Genomic DNA, 24,815 nt, shown 5'->3' with positions numbered 1-24,815 from the left:
GATATATAGTGGTATTATTTACTGAATCTGTTCATACCGAAGTTTCAGCAAAGATCGGTTATGAATTTGTAAATTATTAAATATTTTCTAAACCCTGTTACTGTAGTTATTGTAAGAATTGAATTATATTTCTGAATTATAGAATTATTATAGAAATTCTGAACTATTATGAATTATATTTCCATATTTCAAATTTATATTTGTTTTTCACTTAAATTATGTTTGTTGCAATATCACATTAAAGGTTGAAACAGATCTGACATGACTTTTTTTTTTTTTTTGCATCTCAAAAAACCTGCCATTTTAACAGGGGTGTGTAGACTTTTTATATCCACTGTACATATGTATAGATCATGTGGTGTTATTTCATTTAATATATGTATGGCACTACAGAGGAACATCAGAATTTTTTTGTAATGTATATTTATTTATTTTAAAATATAATTTATATACAGCATTGTATTACAGTGTGTAGTGTTGTCAGAGTCTTTGGTTCAAGCCTGAGCTAGGAATCCTGTGTGGAATGATCTACAGTGCTTCTTCAAGATGTCCAAATGAAGATTTAGTTTGTAAATTATTTGTCCAATATTAAGTGCAGGCTGGAGAGCAGTGAAAAATGGCAGAAAGTCACATGAAGCATAAAGTCCCAACAGAGCTGCAGAGAAAAGCAAAAAAATGTGGGGCTGTCCCCTTGTGTCTCCATTTTCGAGAACTATTTCATGCTTTCTTGGATGACTCTCTGTGGAGAGAAAGGGTTTCATTTACATGTAATGCAACCGGGGTGCTTACTCATACAACGCACAGACATATGAATCAGTGACTGTAGCTAATTTGTGTGTGTGTGTATATATATATATATATATATATATATATATATATATATATATATATATATATGTATATATGCTCCAATATAAACTCACTATATATGGTATAAATATCAATATCCATACACACCTTTAATGTTCAGTTGTATAGTCTGTGGAGTAAGGGTGCTAGGGAAGTTGCAGGTGTAAATTCCTTCATGGAACTGTTTCACATTACTCAGTTTGATTGAGAAGTTTCCTTTTGCAAACTCTAGTGGAAAACATACAACTCTGCCCTTGTACACTGGGTCCTGCTCGTCAAACTTCACTTCGCCGCTGATGATATCGAACACCGTCGTGCTGTCACTGTATCGCCAATACACGGTCTGTGTGGTCTGATTAGTCTGTTTTGTACATGGTAAGATGACGGTTTCTCCTAGAATAGCTTCAACCACATGGACACTCTGCACTGACACTGAAAAACAACAAACATGGTTCCATTATTTTTTGGATTTCCTCCCATTTTTCTCTCCACTTTGGTCACCTGCTAGTTCCCGACCCCCCAGCCAGCTCTCCCCTATCACACTACAGCTACCAACCACATCTCATCAGACTGCTGCTTCAGAGGGCAGCGTAACACATACTATACACGAGCTCACACACATCCACGATTGGCTAGTGTCTCTGAAGAGAGAATGCCAGGATGACTTACAGCCATTTGTGGCATGTTTGGGAGTCAAACTCACAACCATGTTTCCATTTACTGTATGTGCATAGTTCACAAGTAAAGAATAAAACACTCTGAGAGCAAGCGATGGTTGGAAAAATTGTGTGTAGGAAGACATACAGACAAATATATACCGCTGAATCATGTTTACTGCTAATGAGCTCCTACTGATTATCATCATCATCATCACTATCACCGTCATTATCGATCAGCTGTGAGTATATCACTCATTTGCCTATCACGTCAGTCACTCAGACCTTCTCATGTTTCATTTATTTATGTCTTACAAACTGTGCAGCCATGTGATGGATGATATGATGGATTGAAAAATATGATGGATTAAAAAAAAACATAGTGGTATGTCTATCCGTGAATAATATGTGCCATATTATTAAACACTGCAAGAAATCTGTGCCATATATTTAAAACAAAAAAAAAAAAAACTAACAGTGACCCATTCTGGTTTTCCTCTCCATCATCGACAGGGGTAATTGTATTTCATTTATTTTCCCCTAAAATACATGTTGACAAACAATTTAGCTGGTAAAGTTTAATGAAATAAATAAACTTCTGCCTCCCACTACATCAGAAAGCATGTCATAGGTTAAAAAAAAAAAAAATCCCTTATCTACATGCAAATTTCAGTCTGATGGTACTTACCTACATTTATGAGAAACACAAATAGTGAACAGACACAGCATCTGTGGGGAAAGAAATGAGACGCACACGTTCATGTAAATCGAAGTCCCTGGCGACAGATGATTTGCATGGATTTTTTTTTTTTTTTTGCATATAGTTTTCAGTTTGCTATGTAGGAGCTTTGATACGAAAAGCACTCTAATCTCTAAACTTCCACTACTCAAGATGAACTGATCACAAATTAAGTCAGTATTTTCTGTGAGGCTGACAATATTGCTCCAAAACAAGTTGGACAATATTATCTACCTTCTCTAGATTATCTTAATTTGGACAATTCTTTCTGAATGTTTGCAATTATTTTGAAAATGTTTCAATATATTCTGAATGGTCGACTATATTACTATGCAACAAGAAACTATTGTGCACCATCTTGAGAATATATGACAACTCTTCGGAATTTCTTTTTTGATCGATCTGTTATCTCTCATTGGGTTTTATTAATGGCATTAAAGCTTAGACAACCTGGAAATTCAAAAACTCTCAATGAGTCTCAATTTATCTGAATTCGACAAGAGCATTTTAGGGCCACTGTTTAAAAATTAAAAATACAAGATTTCAAGAATAAAAGTTGTCATATTTTGAGAAAAAATTAGAAAAAAAAAAAGTCACAGTATTTTGAGAATAAAGTCATAATTCTATAACAGAATGGTCTGGAAAAACAAAACAAACAATCAAACAAACAAAAAACTGAAGCTCATCCACTATTGATGGAGATATTTCTGGAAAACTGAATTTAAAAATATTAAGTGTGAACTCTCAAAAATGACATATTCATCTGAATTTAGACTGTTAAAAGAAAGAGAGTGCATGAAGCAGTTTTCAGATTTTTTTTTTCCTTTGAAATAATTGTAAGGACATCTGCTGTACCTACTTTATTTAATTTGATTTCTGTAGAGAGTCACTTCAATAGCTTAAATTTGATTAAGGAGAGAAATAATCATTAATCAATAATCATGAGCTGAATACTTTCTTGAGGCACTGCAGGAATCATTATACAGTACCACAGTAGTCATAATTATGATAGAAAAAAAAGGAAAGTCTTTATGAGCTCCGCATCATCTATCAGTTACAGTAAATGATGTTTAAATGAGTGATTGTTCTGTGTACCCTTTTCTACACTACGCATAATGTGATACATACTGAATAGGTAGGTTTCCTGTTTATATTATATCTATGCTATGCATACATTTATATATTTTCACTTTTCCCCTCCCCTCCTCTACTTACCTGTAACTCATGGCGGTTGGGGTTCAGGCAGAAACTGAGACAATTTCATGTCTTGAGCAGTTGCTTATATCTCCTCCTTCCTCCTCCTCCTTCCTCCTCCGGCTGTTGGTCGTGGCATTTTTTAAAAAAAGCATGCTTGTTGTCTACGTAGCCTCAGGTAGGGAGAACAGGTCTTTTTTTTTCACACCTGTTAAGAGCAGTTTAGCCTAAAGTCGTCTCTTTCACTTTAGATTCTATCAGTTATTATTATTATTATTATTATTATTATTATTATTATTATTATTATTATTATTTTGTCTCATCCCACATCCTACACTGAAAAAAGTAATATGTACTCGGTCAGATTTAAGAGAATTTATTATACTTTACATAAAAATATTTAGTTTCTCATCAAAACGTGATTTCATTGCTTATAGTAAACTTAATTTAAATTACGTTTTTAATGACTAGGTTGAATTATGTAAAGTGAGTGTGAACAATTCCCATCATATTAACATAAATAGTGCAGTGGTAACGCGTTGGACCCAAACAAAAGCAACCAGGGTTCAATTCTCAGCTAAGCGATGAAAGAGAAGTTTAATCAGTTTAACTTTAATCAGTTTTCATTCTGAAGAGGGTCATGGATCGTACAGTACGTGATATCAGCTTCCAGCGCATGCACTCAACGGTAACTTGCTGACGTAGCGGAAGAGGGGCGGGGCTACAGGCGTATTTGATGGCTCAAATTTGCTCAGAATCACAAAAGCTCATGTTGGGCATAAAAGTTAACACTGACAAACAGTAAAATGAAGAAATTTATTTTCGTTGACTCTTGGTATTCTGCTAAAGCTTGCGGCGTCGCATTACGTTTGACATCATTTGCCATCGACCGGAGTACTTCCGCTTAGTAAAAAACAGCTGTTCCAGAGTCCACAATAAAAGTCTCCCTTATCGCATTTTGGCACACATTTCAGACATATTTACCCTGTTAGTTTCTCAGACTGGTGTTTTTTTTTTAATTAAAAAATGTCTCCTCTATAAAACTGGACCGCGTTCCATGTTTGCTTCACACACACACGGTGATATGATCACATACAGAAATCTACAATCAAGATATTGTGTTTATATGCGAATATTACCGGTTGAAGTTCATTATAATGGTCACTTTCATCCTGCAGGATCTACGCTTTCTCTTTTGTTCTTTCTTCTGTTTATTATTCCCACAGTGAAACATGGCGTGTGGCAAAAAACAGTACGCTTTGAAAGACGCTAGCGGTGCCTGATTGGATCTGGCATAAACACGTGATCAGTGACGTACAAAGCATCATTTGAAAATTGATTTTAAAAAAAAAACGCAGAAACGCTTTATCTTTCAAATAAAGGTACAGGTGTGAGTGATATAAAGACATTTCGTAAATACGGAACTAGCAAAGAAACCAGAGCATTCTGGGTAAAAAAAAAAAAAAAAAAAAGGTCATATCAATAAATAATGTAAGAAACTTGCATTAAAACTGTCTCAAGGAAAATCAATAAGACCACGTGAGGCTTGCTTATGACGTAAGATAGACTGAGATAGATGGACTAGGGCTAGGGTAAATATAAATACATATTAAAATAGGTTTAAAAAAGATACACTATATATCCATCCTTTTTCTGTACCGCTTGTCCTACGCAGGGTCGCGGGGAGGGGGAGTCTGTCCCAGAGGGCACGAGCCGGGGGACACCCTGGACGGGGCGTCAATCCATCACAGGGCGCAATCACGCACATCACAGACAATTTGGAAATCCCAATCAAACTACAATGCATGTCTTTGGACTGGGGGAGGAAACCGGAGGACCCTGAGGAAACCCCCGAAGAATGGGGAGAACATGCAAACTCTGCATACAGGGAGGAGAATCAGACCCCCATCCCTGGAGGTGCGAGTCGAACGTGCTAGCCACTAAGCCACCGTGCCCCCCACTATATAAATGCATCCTACTGTAGAAGTGTTTTATAAGGGCATTGGGTTTTCTCTGCACGGTGGTGTAGTGGTTAGCACTATTGTCTGGGGTAGAAGGCCCGACTCCTGCCCCTGCCCTGTGTGCATGGAGCCTGCATGTTCTCCCAGTACCTCCGGGGTTTCCTCCGGGTTCTCCGGTTTCCTCCCTCAGCACAAAGACGTGCACTGTAGGCAGACTGGCATTTCCGATTTGTCCGAGGTGTGTGAATGTGTGTGTGATTGTGCCCCGTGATGAGTTGGCACCCCGTCCAGGGCGTCCCCCCGCCTTGTGTCCCCTGGGACAGGCTCCAGGATCTCCACAACCCTGTGTAGGATAAGCGGTACAGAAGATAGATGGAGGGATGGAGGGATGGATGGATGGATGGATGGATGGTTTTTCTCTATACACCACTCGTTAGTGTTATCGTTTACCTTTATTGTTTAAAGAATAACTTTTTCGAAGAAAGGAACTCACAGACGTGTCAGACGTCCAGTCCAGTAGGTGGCGGTAACTCACATGCTCCACACGGAAGAAGACGACGACGAAGAAGAAGAAGGACAACATTTAGCTTTTCATTAGCTTAGCAGTTTAAAATCCCAGTGTTTTCTGTTTTGGCTAGTTGTATTTGTTTGTTAACGAGGTATCTAAATAGTACCATTGAATAATGCGTTGTAATGACATTATTGATTAGCTTGGGTTAGCTAGCCACGTAGATATAACAAGTTATAAGGCTAGCACTGTAGCTATATGCACCTGCGCAGTGAAAGTTAGCCAGCTAGCTAAGTGATGGAGTGGTTTAATCTGAGCAGTGCGGATTAAATTTCTGGATAAATGACTGAAAGTGAAGGAGGAGAAAGTGTTTAATTCCGGAGACCAGGAGAAAGGTATCAGCTCGTCATCTACTTACAATGATTTCGCACTGAAAAACACTGAAGTTTGGATTGTTTATGTTCAATCAAGAGATTAACTTCACACATATTAGCCTAGGTTTTAATCTGTGTTAATAAATGAACAACCAAATAAACACAATAACATCACATTTCATAATTTCTGTTTGTTTTATTACCACTTATTAAGATGGGAACTCCGTTTAAGATCCCGAAGAAGAAACAACCGTCGGATTCCTCCGTCATTCGCATGACGTCACCGCTCACCCGGCTTCAGGATGACGTCACAGCAAAAGTATGACGCCTATGGTGTCGGTATATGGTTTCATAGCATTAGCATTTAGCTGGTTTTTGTCTGAAAAATGCGTCCTGCGTACTACATACTGCCCTACACTGGGAGTCATTTTGTAGTCATGGCCAAACGCATAGTGGAAAATGAAGTGCACTTATAAAACTCCCATCATGCACCACGATTAAAGGGTTAAATGATGTACAGAATACCCATAATGCACTGTATATGGTTTATTGCCTACAGTATATAGTGAATAGTGTTTAGCTCTTTGGAACACATCCATGCTTTACTGATGAACCCCTAAACGAGTTCTTGTGCAATCAGTTTCCATCAGAAGTGACATCATTAGTTGAATGGAGTCGAGCTGTGTGCAGTTAAATTGTCACATGATCTCAATATAAATTCACCCGTTCAACAATTAGTGTCATGAAGACCAAGGAGCTGTCAAAAGAAGTCTGAGACAAAGTTCTGGAAAAGTATCAAGCAGAGTTTGATTACAAAATAGTCCCAAACTTGGTGACTCTGAACACGATGCTACCACCCCCATGCTTCACAGTGAGGATGGTGTCCTTAGACATTTAGGTTTTGTCTAATGTATCAGTGTGTACCAAGCACAAAAGGTTCAGTTTTGGGCTTATCAGACTGGAGGAACTTTTTCAACATCCTGGTCTCCCCCATTCCTTTTTTGCTGAACAGGATTTCATACACACCACTCTTCCATAAAGCTTTGTGGAGTGTCCAGGCTGTTGTGGTCCTGTGAAAAGCTTCACCAGCTCCATCAGATTTACTCTTGGCTTCTCGGTTGCTTCTTTGACTAATCCCCGCTTTGCCCCCTCACTCGCTCGCAGTTGTATTTTTAAAACAGATACAATGTCGTTCTGCAGGATGTTCAAACTGTGACTCATACTTTTCCAGAATTTTGTCCTAGATCGTTTTGATATCTCCTTCATCTTCATGATGCTGTTTCGCTTTGCAGTAAGAACAGCACTATGTTTATATCTGACACCTGATTCGGAGCCACCCTTAACGTCTGGATATTCCCTGTCTCACAGTCACCCTGGAATCGAGACCCTTTTAACGGGCAAAAGTCGAACGGAAGCGGCTGTGTCAATGGCAGAAGAGAAACGAAGCCTGGATCTACTCTAGCAGACCGGTGAGACACTGAACTTGAACGATGAAAAAGAAATAAATATAAGATTGTATCCAAACCACTGCATTTTATACAGCGTGCAGTTGTAGGATAGGTGGATTTTTTTTGGTCAGCTGTCAAAGTGTGTTGATTTGATCTCTAAGCAAAGCAGTGTGAAGATAAAGGGGTCCTGTACCAGTGGTAGAGTTATAGCTGAACTTCTGTGGGATGCCACCAGAGGGCAGTGTTGGACTGAACTGTGACCCGGCACTACAGCTACATGCTGTATTCTTTACATTAAAATGGACTTTTGTTTGTTAAGCCGAATATAAAACCAGCCACCAGATGGCGGTGTTCGCATACGTTTGTGTAAATATGACGTAATTAAAAATGAGTTTGTATTGGACAATATTGGGCTTTCCGTTAGAAGCGAGACATAATGACACATGATGTGCTTTCCATGCATTGTGTGTGTGTGTGTGTGTGTGTGTTCCTTAACCAGTCGTCATTCAAATAAATAAATCATTGTGTCTTTTTTTTTTTCACTACAGGAATAAATGTGAGGATAAAATGAATAAATCAAATGTGAACACCATCAATACACAACTATACATAATGTGTGTGTGTGTGTTTCAGATGGAGACCCAAGAGAGCGTCAGATAAGCTGTTCCAGCGTGACGACGACAAACACGCACCTGCAGCTAAGAAGCAATGGGGTGAGGACGAAACGAAACACACACCAGAGGTCAAAGTTCAAGGTTCCAAACAGGATGTAGTTCAGGTTTCGTCCCAGACGTTAAAAATGAATTACACACTCACACACGGTTCTGTGGAAGCACACTTTACTGACAAGTGTCACGTGTTTCAAAATGGCCGACCCACATTTATAGATTTGTTTGTCTATTTATTCATTTCCATTCGCGTGCTGTATACATTTTATTACTGCACATTAAAACGCATACAATTTTTCCCCCACATTTTCTCAAAGCATAGTTTGCACGCTCCGTAATTCATTTAGCAGCGACGCCGACTTCTTTTGACGCACGAAGAAGCTCGGCCTTCGTATCTGGCGCGAATTACTGCGACACTAACGAGGGAAACTTGCTTATGTGCGCTTTAATGAGCTCTTAAAGTTGAAAATTCGCCCTCGTTCTTTTTTTTTCTCTCCTTCTCTCTCTTTCTGTGTCCTCATTTCCTCCCTTTTCTCTCCATGCCCTATATTTTGCTGGAAGACTGCAGCATTTTCCTGGCCTCATATCACTGATAAAGAATCTTGTTTAACTTTATAGAGCTTTAAAAGAACGTCCTGCTGTTTTCTTCCTCATCGTTTCTGATCTTTCTCTTCTTTCGCTCTCTCAGAGATAACAGTTGTGCTTCGAATCAGAGGTCTCTAGAAAGTTCTCAAAATTCGACTGAGCTCAAAAAAAAAAAAACATGACATGTCTTCAGATTTTTCCAGAATAAGGAACATATTAAAACGTATGTCATTTTGCTGCTTTATCTCCGGTGTGTAATTATGACACGAATATAAATCTTTCCTTTTCCTGTTTCTTAGGACCTGGTCTCGGTGAGAAATGCACGTCTTCACAGCCTGAGGATGAGGACGAGGAGGAAGAGAGCGAGAAGAAGAATGATTCTCCAGTCAGAGGAGCAAAGAGCGCAAACACCCTGGAGTCTGTGGTGAGATTTTAATCTTTAAAGTTTCTTCTTCAATGCATTAACGTACCAGGTATAATTCATTTTAACATTAGAAGAAAAAAGTAGAGCAATAATGAAACAAATTTTTGAAAATATGATGAAACATGAGTTTAAAAAACTTCCCAAAGATACTAAAAAAGAATGAAAGAAGTTAGAATAAAAATTCTGACTGTTAGGTGAGACGTTACAGATGAAAACGACGATTTTGTTCACATCAGTCAGATTTTACATTTTTGGATAAATTGCACCCATATCATGTTTAGTAATAAAAATATCAAAACACAATAGGATTTAAGCTCCGCCCACTGAGCACAATCACGTCACGTCATGTCACATATCCCCGAAAAGCTTGCTTCCTGACATTTATGTCAGTTTATACATTTACTTCAGTTTCTTTTATAACGCTTATAAACCACGAAACAAATTCCCAGTTTCTAGACATCCTTCATTCATGAGCTTGTACAAGGTCATTTCTCTTCCTTCTCAATGGTGATTATTGTTGGATTGACAGTATGTTAAATGTTTTATTAAAAAATGGCAATAAAAATATATTTTATATACGTGTATAATAATTTAAACAATTTTCCAACAACTTTCTGTAAAAGTCTTTCACTTGAGAGTATATTAACAGTGAAATAAAACTAAAAATAAATCTCATTTCATCAAAAGATTAGATTTTTGGTTTTATTAAGTTTGCAAATTTGTGCACTCTTAAGTCTCAGTATAAAAATACTTGTTTATTTTTGAACAAGACATCTCACACACACACACACACACACACACACACATTAGAAGCAGGACATAACAATGATATATATTGGGTGTATTTAAAAAAATTTAGTTTTAAATAAAAGTGCCAGAATTGAATGAACTCTTTATTTCTCTGTGCTAAAGAACACGGTTGTAGCGGACAAGCAGAACGGATGGAGCACACACTCGTCTTCTCACACACACACTGGGGACGGCGTGCAGGCGAAGCTAGCGAGGACACCAAAGGACACACACGTCCACACCGGTTCGGTCCAAAAAGCTGCCAGTGATTGTCCTTACACCAGGAGGAAGCTCCGGCTGAGACTTTCATTCAAAACGTACCAGAGAGCCAAAGCAAGCTGCACAGAACCGAGTGCGTACATGAATTCCTTTTTAAAAAAAATAAATAAAAAACTTCTTTATTCTATATTTGTTTCCTTTTGTTGTTTAGCAATGTCATTCAGTCTGCGTGTCTAATTGATCGCGATCACGGTTAGCTTTCTGGAACACTCCACTCTAGCATCAGTCTCTGGAAGGAGGTGTGGCCTAAAGTTTGAAGCTTAGCATTAAAAGTGATTACGTTTAATCTATTGATTACATTTAATCCGGTAGTTATTGTGAGAAATGAGGCGAACTGCAGTTTCGACAGCGTTAAACCGGTACGCATCAACCTCCGTTACGTGTTAGCTACATTAAGAGAAAGATCGTATACGTTAATCACATTAATAAAATTTTTACTCTTTTTTTTTTTTTTTTAATCAAGTAAAGATGTTTGTAGTACCCTCGGTTCTCTTCAAGCTCACAGGTCCAGAGATCGGTCCTGCGGAATCACTTTAATACGCTCGCTCCGTAGAGGACTCCGAGTGTGTTTCCTGGAAGTGTGACTGGAAAAAGTGTTCAGCCTCATTTTGAGACTAAATCTTGTTTTTTCAAAGTGCTTTTTCCATTCGAAGTCATTACGGCACACAGCAATAGGAGTAGGTGTGAGGGCAGAGGTTCGGCAAACACACTGGGCTAGGGTGAGGAAGCGAAACGATCCAGAACAAAATCCTGAAAACCTCTTTTCTTCATCCGAGTTCGCAACACATCTCATAAATTTCCGTATCAATAACAGCCGAGAACAGGAATCTGACGCTACACTAGACCTGATTTGATCTGAGCGTGTTTTCTTCATTCCTATCACTAAGCCTCAATTTTCAATTTTCCACTAAAGCTACAATTTTCTTCCCTGATATTAGCTTTCGCATATTTTCCCTCACTCTTTACGAGCTTCTGTTATGTTATTATCCCAATATAATTGGACAATTAAAAGCACATTTAATAATCTCTTAATACTCGTGGCAGAGATGTACCTCCGAGCTCAGCGTGATGAAAAATCATATCTGTGGCTAGCAATAATCCCCAAACCATTTTTTTTTTTTTACAGCAATAAACCATTTTGGTTTGGCTTCTGGTTTTGTTTGGGTTTTGTGCAACACGATCCGGCCGTTATTTACCAGCACTTGTCTCATTTCTCCACCACGTCGCTCTCAGGGAACCTTCACAAATGTTTACGAACACGTAGTCGCTTCGCTTTTCCTTCGACCCTGTTTCTAACCGAATGAGAGAAGCTACAACATCCGTGAATCAGTGGATCATAGCCAAATGTTCTTTATTCATTTCTCAAGAACAAGCTACATACAACAGAAGTGAAGTGGTGCTATTCATTTATTAAACTTACTTTTTTGACTCAATTATTTTCTTTTCTTGTTGCTTTATTTGTATATTCATCTGTTTAATAATTTAATTGTGAAGTAATTGTGTGTGCTGCAGTTGTACTGTCCAGTGGTGATGAAGATGAGGGAGAGGATGAAGCACGCAGTGATGCTCGACTAAATCCAGATCTACAGGTGAGTGTTAAAGTCAGTATTCAGCAGCTTTAGTGTTTTAAATGCAGCTAAAGAACTTAAACAGACATCGTGTTAAAGACAACACTAACCTTTGTCTGTCTCTCTCTCTGTCTCTCTCTCTTGCTGTCTGTCTCTCTCTGTGGCTCACACTGTCTCTGTCTCTCTTTGTCTCTGTTTCTCTTGTTCTCTATATTTGTCTGTCTCTGTCTGTCTCTCTTTGTTTTTGTATCTCCATCTCTCTCTCTCTCTCTCTCTCTCTCTCTCATACAGAAGAGCCAAAATACCATTTCAGGAGCTCCTGGTTCATCTCCTGCCATGATGGAACTCGCCTTCTCCACTCTGTACTTTGGTACAACACAGAGTCATGCCAAGGGACCCATCATGGTGTGTGTGTGTGTGTGTGTGTGTGTGTGTTTCACACAGACGTGCGTGTTCTTTATTTTTGCGTTCCTCTAGTCTAGCTGTTTCTGCCCGTTCCACTAAAGGACATTCCAATCTGTTTTTTTTTTTTCCGGAATTTTAATTGATGCAAGTCAGGAAATGAAATGAAATGAAACAGGCGTCGTGATGGACAGAAAGAAAGAACGAGTGTTCAGAGACGACAAAAACAAGCTTGATGTTCCCAGATCAGAGTGAAATATGTATAATCCACACATCTGTTATAAATCCAGCTATGGCGTAGTGTCCATCAGAGTGACATTTCTCAGGTTCGTGTACAGGAACTCGCTCACGATGGCGCATCACGAAGGTCGAAAAGTGCGTCTTGTAAGTCTGAAGCGTACAGTAATGCCTGACACACAAACTGAGTGTGTGTGTGTTTTATTTTCTAACTTTTATTGACTGTGATAAATAGTTACGACCTGGCGCAGGACATCACACACGCTGGACGTTCTTTCTGTCTTTCTGTCTGGAGTACAAACTGAACCTCAAACCAATACCAGACAAATAAACAAGCGTAAGAGGCAGTGTGTGAAGTGAGATCGTGTTATAGCGTTACACTGTCTTCCATTGTCACCTCGTTATGTGCTCTGACATCATCATGTCATCTCGCTCTCTCTGTCTCTCTCTCTGTCTCTGTCTCTTGCTCTTCTTTCGTAGATCACAGAAGAGTGCATCTCGATCCGACTGAAAGGTAAAGCACTGACACACAAACACAAACAGAAGAACGTGAAGGCGCAAAATCCAATCTGATGGCATGTAGTGTCTTAGTGATGTACTGAAAAAAAAGTTCTTAGACAGAACCGACACCAAAATTCAGGGTACATTCTTTATTGTTAAAATTAATAAGGAATAAAACACTGTTATGGTTAAAAAAAAAACAAAACTCAAGTTTCAAAATAAATATATACAGAGTTATATCAAATTCGTGTAAGGAATAAACCAGTCCGTTTCCATGTTATAGGAAAATAGTCAATGGTGTGAATTTAAAAGCTAGAGACAAACAGGAAGTGACATCACTGAGCTGTGTCTTCTTAGTGTGAATAGCAGATTAAGAAAGCTCGGTTTGAATCTCTCTTTCCTGTCTGTCAGGGTCAGGAGCGGAGGCTGACGGAGGTGCTGGCGAGTGTGTGTCGGTGTGTGTGGTTCCCTCGGAGCTGCGAGCGTACGGCGTGTGGGACGCCGCTGGCAGCGGGTTGACGGAGCTGCGCGACTCTTCATCCTCCCTCCTCTTCTTCACTCTGAGCGATGCTCAGGCCCGACTGCTGCACACCGAGCTCTCAGCGCTACACAAACAAACCGCAGGTGATAATATAATAAAATTACTGATGTAAAAATACACCTCAGCTGAGAGATACACACATTACACATACACGTTGTGTCCTTCTTTAGCCCCGCCCTGCCCGTTTGTGTTGGTGCACCTGATTGGTCGATTGGACGAGCTGCAGGAAGCCACCTTAGCATCTCTGATGGAGATGATGGCTCTGAGGAGCGGACATCTGTCCCTGGGAACACCGCTGTCCCGGGAGGAGGGGCTGAAACGCGTACTGTGCCACCCTTACGGTGCCCACTTCCTCACCGTGCTGGGGAGCAAAGTAACCAATCAGGTAATCACTTTCCCTTTTCCCCACCTCCTACACCTCGCCTTTAGATTCAGGTGCAGCACGATTGTGTCGAAACTCCTGTAGAACATTTTTTGCTGTTTTTATGACCTTTTTTCCAGAATTCCTTATTGTGATATACTGCCATACTGATGCATCTTCACATCCTGAGTTCTGATTCGTCTCTGCTTGTTTACAGGGGAGTCACAATGGGACCAGAAGCAGCAAAGCTCCTGAAGTTACGAGTACCAGACACACACTACGCAGCCATACAAGACAGCCAAGCATGCCCAGAAGGTGCTCTAGGATAAACCCTGTATTCATTTTACACAAAGCTCTTCATCACCAATTTAAAAAAAAATAAATAAAAATTTTTATCTTACTGATTCAGATTATTTTTGTTCTTGTTTGTTCTCTTGTCTATTTTGTGACACCTTAGTAAATAAATGAGTGCTTGTCTTTGGGTTTTTTCTTTCCTCAAGTACTTTGGTTCCGCCGTTCCTTGGTTGTCTTGTTACATTTGATTCATTGGCTGCCTTGTTTCCCCAGGTTCCTGGGTTCCTGGGGTTCTCTTGTTTCTCTCAGTTCCTTGGTTGTCTTGTTTCCCCAGAGTCCTTGATTCTCTGGTTTCCCTTGCTTTGCTTGGTTTGTTGGGTCTTGTTTCCCTTGCTTCTTTGGCTTCCTCATTTCTCCAGGTCCCTTGGTTCTCTTGTTTTCCTCAGTTCTTTGGCTGCCTGTTTCCCCAGGTTCCTGGGTTCTCTTATTTCACTCGGTTCCTAGGTTGTGTTGTTTCCCCAAAGTCCTGGTTTGCCTTGCTTTGCTTGGTTTTTGCGTTGTTTCTGTCATTTTCCTGGGTTGCTTGTTCCCCTTGGTACCTTTGATCCTTTGGTTCCCTCCTTTCCTTTGGTGCCTTTCTTTTCCTTGCTCCCTTGGTTCCCCTGATCCCCCTAATTTCTTTTGGTGCTTTGTTCCCTTGTTCTCTGCCGTTCCTGGTTTTGTCTGTTTGATCTTGATCCTGCTCTGCCCATGATGTCTTCTCGTGTTGCTGTGATAGGAGTTGTACTGTAGACTTTAATGATGATTACTGGAACAGAAATTAAACCCCCTCCTCCAGCTCCTGTACTGGTTGATAATAGCGATTAAGCTGATTCAGCGCTTTGTGCTTTGCCTGGCGCCGAATATCTGGGCTCTATTGGAAACTTCTTCGTGTCACTGCTATAGGTCTTTCCATGAAGTTTCCACTAAAGCGTTTGAAGTTGGGCTTTGATTAGTAAACCAAAACTGCCACGCATGAGTTTTAGAGAGGAATTTCAGTTTCCAAAAAAGTTGCCCAGAATATGACAAGTTGGTGTTTTGTGATGCCTTAACATTCTTATTTTAACTGTGCGGGTGTGTGTGTGTTTTTGTTTTGTTTGTTTGTTTTTTTTTTACAACATTGTATCAGGTTAATTCAGTACCCCCCTCCACCCTCGAAAGGCGGCATCACCGTGACAACCGAAGACCTGGAGTGCCTTAGGGACGGCGAATTCCTCAATGACGTCATCATCGACTTCTACCTCAAGTGAGTTACAACATGCCATGATTGAATTCCGTGGTGATGTTTAATATTTTTATTATTTCATTAAGTGAATTCAAATTCATGTTTTCTCCCTAGGTACCTGCAGTTAGAGAGAGCGGATCGGGACGTGGCCGACAGGTCGCACATCTTCAGCAGCTTCTTCTACAAGCAGCTCACTCGCAAAGCCAATAGCAGCGAGGAGGAGGCCGGCGGCACGTGAGCAGCACACACACTTTAACACGCATACTGTATATAATACATGTAAACTACATGTTAACGCATACGCACATAAATATAAACTGCATAAACATACATGCATGATGATATATAATGCATATAAAGCGTTCCAGGCTGAATGTAAACACACGGCGTGTGTGTGTTCTGTGTCACACAGAGCGCAGTACAGACGCCATGGGAGAGTGAGAACGTGGACCAGAAACGTCGACATCTTCAGCAAGGACTACCTCTTCATACCTGTTAATCAGGAGTGAGGTTTTTTCTTTTTTGGACACACTTTCTTTCTCAGTAGGTAAAGAGAACATGAAAAAGTGTGTTTGATTGGCGCTTTTTGATGAAGTCATCTTGTTGCTTAGAGACATGATGATATGAGAATAAACGATGAAATGAGATAAATGACTGTGGTGGAAGTTGTGCAGTGTGTTCTTATTTTAAAAAAAAACAAAAACATTAAAACACAAGCATGTACACTGTGTCCAGATGTTTTAGCTACTGATTATACTTCACTTTGGACTGTGAGTCCTGTAAGAATGCACTGTGCTTTTTGAGATTAGAGTCCAGACATTATGTGTCTGTGTGTGAGAGAGAGACATGTCTATCTTTCTTACTGTCTCTCTCTCTCTCTCTTTCCAGAGCCCACTGGTACCTGGTGGTGATCTGTTTCCCTGGTCTGCTGCAGCCTGAGTGCGTGCCATGGAAGAAAAGCCAAACAGGTGCTCTACACACACACGTCTAATCTAATTACTTTCAGCAGTCTTGTTCCCCACATGTGGTTTGGATGTCTCCCGAAGGTGTAAGAACATCTCGTTTCGGTCTGAAATGACAAGGTGACGTAAACACATACAGTCACGGAGAGACTGGAACACATGCTTCCTCAAACACTCATTTATTCCATTTATTCCAAAAATCCGTCTCCATCACCCTGCACTGCAGTTTCTCATTCTCACATTCGTTCACATGACACCTTTTACAGCACGGACAAACAGGAAAGTGTGTGAAGAGTCAGAAACAAGAACAAAAAAGAACACGAGTGTATGGTGCTAGCTATCACCAACAGAACAAATATTTATAATAAAATAGAAATTAAATAAATAAAGCAATTAGTATTTTCTGTAATGCCTTTAATGTGGACTGTAAGACATTTTTTGTGCTTTTTATCAGATACCCATTTTTCAGAAGTCACAATTAGTGTTTTTATAGTAATTGAATTTTTCTATACACATTTTTTCACCTCTAAAAGTTGGAGTAGTGTTCAATAGGAACGCCTATAGCCCTTTAGGTGTTTAACTTCGCTTATTCTTGCTTCAGAGATCGTTTATCATGCTCCAATAATTCTTATAGATTTATAGTCAGTTCATTAGCGAGTGTAGATTCATTAATATACTGTATTTTTACTTTGATCAAATGGTTTTACATGTAACACACACTCTGGGATTTTGGACTCAACTAAAAGCATTTTCCTAATAAAGATTGTTATTAGGAGTTGAACTGAAACCTCTGTTCTCAGCATGTTTTTTTTTTTTTTTTTTTTTCCGGAGTGACTTATTATCCAGGAAATATAAATATTTCAAAGCGCATGCTAACCGTGACTTGTCAAGACACAACCATCAACGGTCTCGAGTTAATAATTCACTCAATGACTCATGACCGTAAACATAACCATATACACCGTTTTTGTGTGTGTCTGTGTGTGTTTGTGTTTGCAGGAAGTTCAGTTGATCCAAAGGGCAAATCAAAGGACAGCGCGCTTAAATCCAGCGATCTTCCGGTAACACAAACACCAAAACACACACACACACACACATTGTGTTTTTAAGGAATGCCTCTGAAATCCTTGGATCATTCCCAAACGTCTGGAAATCTGTTCTTTATAGAAAAGCACAAATCAAATACAAGCAATAAATATTGATACTATAATCAGACACATAAAGGCAAAGTAAGTTTATTTGATTGCTGCTTCTTTTTTTTTTTCTTTTTTTTTTTGGACTCGAGCACTTAATAAGCAGTATTTACAGGAGGATGTCAACGTTAAGCCGAAGAAAATGGCTGGTGTCTCCAAACATATTTATAAAGTTTTGGGAATTTTCCAAATGGCCTTGTTGGCTAAAGACTCAACATGCCTTCTTTTAGATGTTCCTAATCAGGGATCATACATTGGAATGCTATAGAAATAAAAAGATGTTGATTTTTCCCTACTCACAATTTACCATTGTAAAAAAATCTCAGTATAAGCCTCTTACTTATACCTCTCTTTCCTATGCAAAATATATAGTATATATAAAGCTTATAATCAGAGCAAATGTCACTGGACACTGTGGTGGTGTAATATCTTGTATTTTTGACACACTGATAGCGAGTGTGACTTTAAACCTGGTGTGTGTGTGTGTGTGTGTGTGTTTCAGGACTGCACAGTGCTCACCTGCCAGAGGAACATGGTCACCAGGAGGTGGGAGAACTTAAAAGAACTGTCTCTATTTCATATCAGTTTATTAAAAACAATTTTTATTGAACTCTTCAGTTAAATTGTTCCTTTATATCCAAGAATGAATTGTTTACAACAACGTCTTTGCTGTGTGAGAAATCCTCATATGAAACTGAACTGTCTCTGAAGGCTCCCTCTACCGCTTTCCACCAGAACAACCACGTTTCTAGAAATAAATAAAAATAAATGTGGTATTGATGTGAGATATTGCATCTCCAAACGTGTTTAAACATTATGTTCACGTGTGAGAATGCTGGTGTCTTGCTGTGGTTTGCAAGAAATAAATCAATAAATAAAAAAAAAAAAAAAAACAGTGCTGGCTGTCACTGGGGGTCGTTACCATGGTAACTAGGTAAGCCGTCACCAGGCACAGGCCTAGCCTGTACGTTACTACGTGCACTTGAGCACATGCTGGAGTTCTACACACATAGCTTCAGCAAATCTAGCTCTTTAACAACAGAGAGAGGCATGTAGGGTGAGTGATGATCTGATTATTCTCTCTCTCTCTCTCTCTCTTTCTCTGTCTGTCTCTCTCGCTCTCTCTCTAGGCCTTGCATTCTGATCATGGACTCTCTGAAGCTGTCCTACCACTATCGCATCTACACGCTGTTACAAGAGTGAGTTTGCCGTACGCCTTCTCTGGAAGTCACACCGTATAACACAGATAATTATGTATAAATTATTACAGTAGCCTGAATATTTTGAGTATCGATTTGTCCTTATGATCTCAACAACCTGTACAACGTGGCCGCAAACCAACAACACAGACAAACTTGGGGGCGAGAGTGAGAACGTGGGTGTAGTTATAATTAAACGCAGTGAACAACACTGGACTTAGCACGTAACCCTGAAGAACGCCAGGATTTAATAGATTAAGCGGTGACATATTTGCTAATCCTGATTGACTCTAAGGGCGCTTTCACACCTTTTAGTGCATTTATCAAGGCCGAGTCGTAGCAAAATTGGTTTGTTTGCTGTTCTTCTAAGAGGGAGATCACGCCAGGGTTCCATTCAAACACACTAAACACTCTGTATGTGCAAGCAGCTTGAGGTTTTTAATTCCAGACAGAGGTTTTAAGTCCTGGAGCACTAAGCTGAGCTAGTGGCAGTCAGGAAATAGCATCTTACATAAGTCTTGCAAGAGTTTTCCAACTCATCACTCACTGAGAGTGGGTTTTTACTGAAATCTAGTTTCTAACTGCGGAAGGTGGTGTACAGTAAGCCTTCAGCTTAGCTAGCTTAAGGGGAAATGATTTTGTTTTTAAGGCTAAAGTGAAGTAGATGTGGCAGAATTCTTACATAACTGCCATTCCAAATGAAGGAGAGCTAGGTGGAGGGCACTTTTTGGCCCACTCTTCTTTACGACATTCAAGTTCAGTTCATTGATGTTTGAGGGCATTCATTTATGCACAGCTCTCTAAAGATCCCGCCACAGCATCTCAGTGGGATTGAGGTCTGGACTTCGACTCAGCCATTCTAACATCTTGATGTTTGTCTTCTTTAGCCATTCAGTTGTCGATCTGCTGGTGTGCTTGGGGTCATTGTCCTGTTGCATAACCCAATTTCAGCCCAGCTTAAGCTGCTGGACAGATTGTTCTGATATAAATTGGAGTTCATCATTGTCTCAATGACTGCAAGTTTCCCAGGTTTTATTTATATCTCTGAGCATTAAATGGTCTGACCTTGAACAGAATTTGCCCACTCCTAGGAATATTGGCAGCTGTCTCGAAGGCTCTCCATTTGTAAACAGTCCTTCTCACTGTAGAATGGTGAATTTCAAATTGTTCGGAGATGGCCTTATAACCCTTCCCAGATTGAGGGGCAGCAATAGTTGCTTCTCTGAGGTCAAGGCTGATGTCCTTTCTTCTTGGCATGATGTAGACACACACTTGGGTGCTCCAGAACAACAAACTGCCAGAAGTTCTGCTTTTAGAGAGGCAGTCACACTTCTTGAAGATTAACTAATCTTGTACAATTCATTAATAACACCTGGCTGCTAATTACCTGGTTTCTAAATGTTCTTAACTTTTTTGAAAAAAAGGACTACATATTGAAATCTGTTGTTCTTTTTTTTGTGAATTTTTTAAATCTCTTAATATTCAAAGTCTGACAAATTCTGAAGTTTGATTCAGAATTGTATTTATTAGCTTTGGACTCACTCTATGCACCATTGTCTGTCTTTTTCTGTAGCACTTTAGTAGAATTTATAGAGAACTGTTCCTGCGACAGTAAAAGCCAGAACAGCACAAGTTGTCTGCTACAATAAAAATGCCTTCAGACTAAAAAAAACAAATGATTTTTTTTTTGACTCGCCTTCGGAGTGTTCTTGACGTCATCTCTGCTTTTATCCCACACGTGGGTTAGAGATGAAACACGCTGATATGCGTAGCTGTGCAGTTCAGATCCGTCCGATATAAAACGCCAAATCAAAAACAAACCGCTGTAAAAACAGGAGATCTGGCAGGAGATAAGGTCTTCAGCGACACACTCGGGGGGTTTGTCGAATGCGTGTGCTTTTCTGAGCGTGTGTAAAGGAATATAAATGCTTATTTATTTTACGAGTTAAGTAAAAATTAATACGTATTTAGAAGAATGTATATATGATCTACTCCATAGCGGCTATGGAATGATCCTATATTTATCCATTGCTGTAAACTATACCTCAGGTGGAGTGTGATTGTGCTGCTCACTGATACAGATTTGTAAATAAAGGGAACACACCCGAATTTACCTGCCCCTATGCTCCGCCCACTTAGGTACCTACAGGTGGAGTGGGAGGTGCGGAGAGGAACTCCTCGAGTGTTTAATAACGACAGCATTAAAGGGAGCCACTGCAAAGTGCCACTGCAGGACAACAGCAGCGACTGTGGCCTTTACCTGCTGCAGTATGTCGAGAGTTTTCTGCAGGTACACACACACACACACACACACACACACACACACATTAATCAGCCTAGACAGCTTGTACTGCCATTAAAGAACATCCTGGTGTCTGCGAAACAGAGCAGGCATCACACACTGTCCTGACTTGTTTGTGTGCACAGTTTGTCCTTCATCTGAGACACATTTAAATCTCCTTGGCCATGTTTTGAATTATTTCTTTTCTTTTCAGAATCCAGTCGTACACTTTGATCTCCCGCTTCGGCTCGAGCGCTGGTTTCCACGGCAGCAGGTCCACAGGAAGAGAGCGGAGCTCCGTGAGCTGGTGCTTCAGCTGTACCAGAAGCAAGTGGGCGGAGCCGTGCGGAGCAGCAGATTGGATGAAGGGTTGGACTGATGATCATGGCCTCGGGACGATGTTTTGTTACCGGGGTTTCCCACAGTCCTGCGACTTTATTGCTGCACTAACACCTGTGACTCATTATGAAACACTTCAGTATGTTAAAGTGCGCAAGACGTGATTCATGATCACGTTCCTTTAATTCCACTGCGCGCTGGAATCACCTTAGTAAAGATTTTAAAATGTGTGTGTTAGTGTGTGTAAACACTATATTGTGCAAAGGGAACTAAAGCAGTAAGAGTGAGAAACATCATTTTACCAAGATGCGAAGAATATTTGTATTTCCTGTTAATTTATTATATTTGTATAGTTTGTGTTTTAATATATGAAGGCAAAAATAAAGCAAGAAATGTAATGCTTCTAAATGTGTGTGTGACTTTATTTATTATTGTTGTTATCAAGTACAAGTATTGTTATTGTGTGTGTGTGTGTGTGGCAACATACTTCCAAAACCTTCCAGGCATCATAAACCTAATACAATGTTCAAAATAGTTTGGCTTTGTTTCTGATTACTTGCACAGCTGCACACAATAACAGCCAGTGTTTGGTCCAGGTTAAGGTCTTTCTGCTTTTTGTCCTTCACAGAAGCGTGTGTTTGGGGTGGTTGTTTAAATGAATCCCTGAAGGCTTGTGCAACGTGTGTGTGTGTGTGTGTGTGTGTGTGTGTGTGTGTGTGAGCGTGAGCGAGCCCTTCCTGCTTAAAATGAGACCCCACACATGCTCCACCAGAGGCATGTTCACATGCCGCACTCCACTTTTCATGTATGTGCCAATGTTAGGGGCGTTAGCCACATGTAAGTGCTCAGAAGTAACAAGCAGGTTAAAGTTCTTAAGCATTTTGAGGTTAATTGGATGCTAATTGCTACATTGTGGTTACATTTTCTGGGAAATGTAGCCGGTTACATCCATGATGAATGTCGCTTCTTGTGCTAATTACAGATAATCAAATGAAGCTGCGTGACAAGCAGTGTGTTCCCTCAAAACTGCCTTTGAGTCATGACTATAAAGCTCTTTCATAGAATATGTAAGAAACAGCTTTAATTACAAGACAAAGCCAAAGGTTACAGCCATTCATTTAGCTCCAGTAAGTGCTTCATCCTGGTCATGGTGGATGCAGAGGCTATCCCGGGAATACACCCTGGATGGTAGGGTGGGATGCCAGTACATAGAAAACATACTGGTTTGATTTTAGGGAGACCCATGTGGACATGGAGACAGAAATGGTATATATGAGAACTCAGGCTCAAACCCTGAACCCTGGAACCCTGCTGCACTTTGTTTACAAAAAAAATTCTTGGATCAGTGCTCTCCAACTAACGCAGCACCTCATCCTAGACATGTGTTTGTGTATTCCTACAACTCCTGTAGTAGAGGGATTGAAATGGGATTGAAGCGTCTCCTCTATAATTAGACGTGACGTTGCTGTAGTCTGCGCTCAGAGCCGCTCTCCTGACCACAGGTGACTGAGGTCACATAGTTCTGCCGCCGTGGATTTGCTAATCAGGGCTAGACTGTGAGATTAGGGCCAAATTAGGTCCTCTGACACAGATGGGATCTCGACCCTCCCTCGTGTCTCTGCCCTAATCCAGAATTACCGCAAGAAGGCTTCGATGATGGTTCTCAGAGTTTCCCGGTACTAAGGCTATGGACAGGTCCCATTCGGTAAAGTCTCAAAGGTTAAATACTCAGTTAATCCGCATGAAAAATATTAGATTTTTCCTCTCTTGAGATAACAGAAACTGCACTATCACTAGAGTGAAATGCATAAAAAATTATTTTTAAAAAATAACAAAAGAAATGAATTTTTTTCCAGAAAATCACATTTTCTGTCAAGTATTCAGTAGAGCATACTATATATGTACTGATCAGCCATAATATTAAAACCACCTGCTTAATATTGTAATATTGTGTAGGTCCCCCTTGTGCCACCAAAACAGCTCTGACCTGTCGAGGCTTGGACTCCACAAGACCTCTGAAGGTGTGCTGTGGTATCTGGCACCAAGACGTTAGCAGCAGATCCTTTAAGTCCTGTAAGTTGGGAGGTGGGGCCTCCGTGGATCGGACTTGTTTGTCCAGCACTTCCCACAGACGCTCAATCAGATTGAGATCCTGCTGAAAGAGGTCACTGCCATTAGGGAATACCATTGCCATGAAGGAGTGTACTTGGTCTGTAACAATGTTTAGGTAGGTGGGTTGTGGCAAAGTAACATCCACATAAATGCCAGGACCCACAGTTTCCCAGCACAACATTGCCCAGAGCATCACACTACCTCTGCCAGCTTGCCTTCTTCCATAGTGCATTCTGGTGCCATCTCTTCTCCAGGTAAGCGATGTACACGCACCCGGCCATCCACATGATGTAAAAGAAAAGACAAGGCCACCTTCTCCCATTGCTCCATGGTCCAGTTCTGATGCTAACCTGTCCATTGTAGGAGCTTTCGGCGGTGGACTGGGGTCAGCATGGCCACTCGCAGCCCCATACACAGCAAGCTGTGATGCACTGTGTGTTCTGACTCCTTTCTATCATAGCCAGCGTGAACTTTTTTATTCTGTGGGATCGGATGAGACGGACTAACCTTTGCTCCTCATGCGCATCAATGAGCCTTGGGCGGTGCATGACCCTGTCACCGGTTCACTGGTTGTCCTTCCTTGGACCACTTTTGGTAGGTACTAACCACTGCATACCGGGAACGCCCCACAAGACCTGCAGTTTTGGAAATGTTCTGACCCAGTCTTCTAGCCATCACAATTTGGCCCTTGTCAAAGTTACTCAGATTCTTACACTTGCCCATTTTTCCTGCTTCCAACACATCAACTTTGAGCACTGTGGTCACTTCTCAATCTTCAGTCCCTTCAAACCTCAGGATTTTTACCTTAAAGGTTCTGTGTATAACCCTACACCAGAGGGGTTCTCTTTCAGACAACCCCTTCAAAGAGTGAGAACTTAGCCATCTAAAAACCTATTGTTTTTCTTTTTTCTTCCACTACACTTTTAGAAAGAAAAAGTTTCATGTAGCACCTTAAAGGGTTCTTCAGTGTTCCTCTGGTATGAACTCTTAAAGGATCTATACAGAACTCTCCAACACAATTGTTTTCCCTTACATAAAAGGTCCCAAGCAGAGGGTTCTCCATAGAAAGATAGAATTGTTGGCCATC

General features: G+C 40.3%; 2 protein-coding genes across 4 annotated transcripts; one reads left to right on the top strand and one right to left on the bottom strand.

The window, feature by feature from the left end:
- Window positions 1-425: 425 nt before the first annotated feature.
- Window positions 426-4,747, bottom strand: LOC113547571 (myelin-oligodendrocyte glycoprotein). Of its 3 annotated transcripts, none has more exons than XM_026947971.3 (5): window positions 4,578-4,747; window positions 3,460-3,646; window positions 2,194-2,234; window positions 958-1,281; window positions 426-739 (listed from the first exon to the last, which is right to left on the bottom strand). In XM_026947971.3, exons 2-5 carry the CDS (start codon window positions 3,468-3,470, stop codon window positions 495-497), a joined length of 621 nt encoding a protein of 206 aa, XP_026803772.1. In that variant the 5' UTR covers window positions 3,471-3,646; window positions 4,578-4,747; the 3' UTR covers window positions 426-494. The 3 variants fall into 3 exon arrangements, with proteins under 3 accessions (XP_026803772.1, XP_053085567.1, XP_034155566.1); XM_053229592.1 differs by having other exon boundaries at window positions 3,460-3,611; XM_034299675.2 differs by having other exon boundaries at window positions 3,460-4,747.
- A 1,059-nt stretch (window positions 4,748-5,806) lies between these two features.
- On the top strand, window positions 5,807-22,022 carry senp7b (SUMO specific peptidase 7b). Its single transcript, XM_026948059.3, has 21 exons — window positions 5,807-6,302; window positions 6,496-6,600; window positions 7,650-7,750; window positions 8,363-8,442; window positions 9,282-9,406; window positions 10,319-10,547; window positions 11,987-12,063; window positions 12,334-12,447; window positions 13,162-13,195; window positions 13,594-13,806; window positions 13,894-14,108; window positions 14,302-14,399; window positions 15,547-15,663; window positions 15,757-15,876; window positions 16,055-16,147; window positions 16,531-16,610; window positions 17,604-17,665; window positions 18,300-18,343; window positions 18,928-18,996; window positions 21,136-21,286; window positions 21,492-22,022. Exons 2-21 carry the CDS (start codon window positions 6,496-6,498, stop codon window positions 21,654-21,656), a joined length of 2,292 nt encoding a protein of 763 aa, XP_026803860.3. The 5' UTR covers window positions 5,807-6,302; the 3' UTR covers window positions 21,657-22,022.
- The last annotated feature ends 2,793 nt before the right edge of the window (window positions 22,023-24,815 follow it).

The sequence above is a fragment of the Pangasianodon hypophthalmus genome, chromosome 25 (assembly GCF_027358585.1).
Source record: "Pangasianodon hypophthalmus isolate fPanHyp1 chromosome 25, fPanHyp1.pri, whole genome shotgun sequence".
NCBI lineage: Eukaryota > Metazoa > Chordata > Actinopteri > Siluriformes > Pangasiidae > Pangasianodon > Pangasianodon hypophthalmus.
Note: the sequence above shows the minus strand (reverse complement) of the source record. Positions and strands in the feature narration are given on the sequence as shown.

What these genes read in the sequence shown, in the direction of transcription:
- LOC113547571 (XM_034299675.2), bottom strand. An exon ending in TGTGTTTCTCATAAATGTAG is followed by an intron (nt 1,282 to 2,193) that starts GTAAGTACCATC and finishes GTTGTTTTTCAG; the next exon opens with TGTCAGTGCAGAGTGTCCAT. An exon ending in TATACAACTGAACATTAAAG is followed by an intron (nt 740 to 957) that starts GTGTGTATGGAT and finishes TTCTCTCCACAG; the next exon opens with AGAGTCATCCAAGAAAGCAT.
- senp7b (XM_026948059.3), top strand. Translation starts at nt 6,496, where the DNA reads ATGGGAACTCCGTTTAAGATCCCGAAGAAGAAACAACCGTCGGATTCC. An exon ending in AGGATGACGTCACAGCAAAA is followed by an intron (nt 6,601 to 7,649) that starts GTATGACGCCTA and finishes CCTGTCTCACAG; the next exon opens with TCACCCTGGAATCGAGACCC. An exon ending in ATGCCAAGGGACCCATCATG is followed by an intron (nt 12,448 to 13,161) that starts GTGTGTGTGTGT and finishes CTTCTTTCGTAG; the next exon opens with ATCACAGAAGAGTGCATCTC.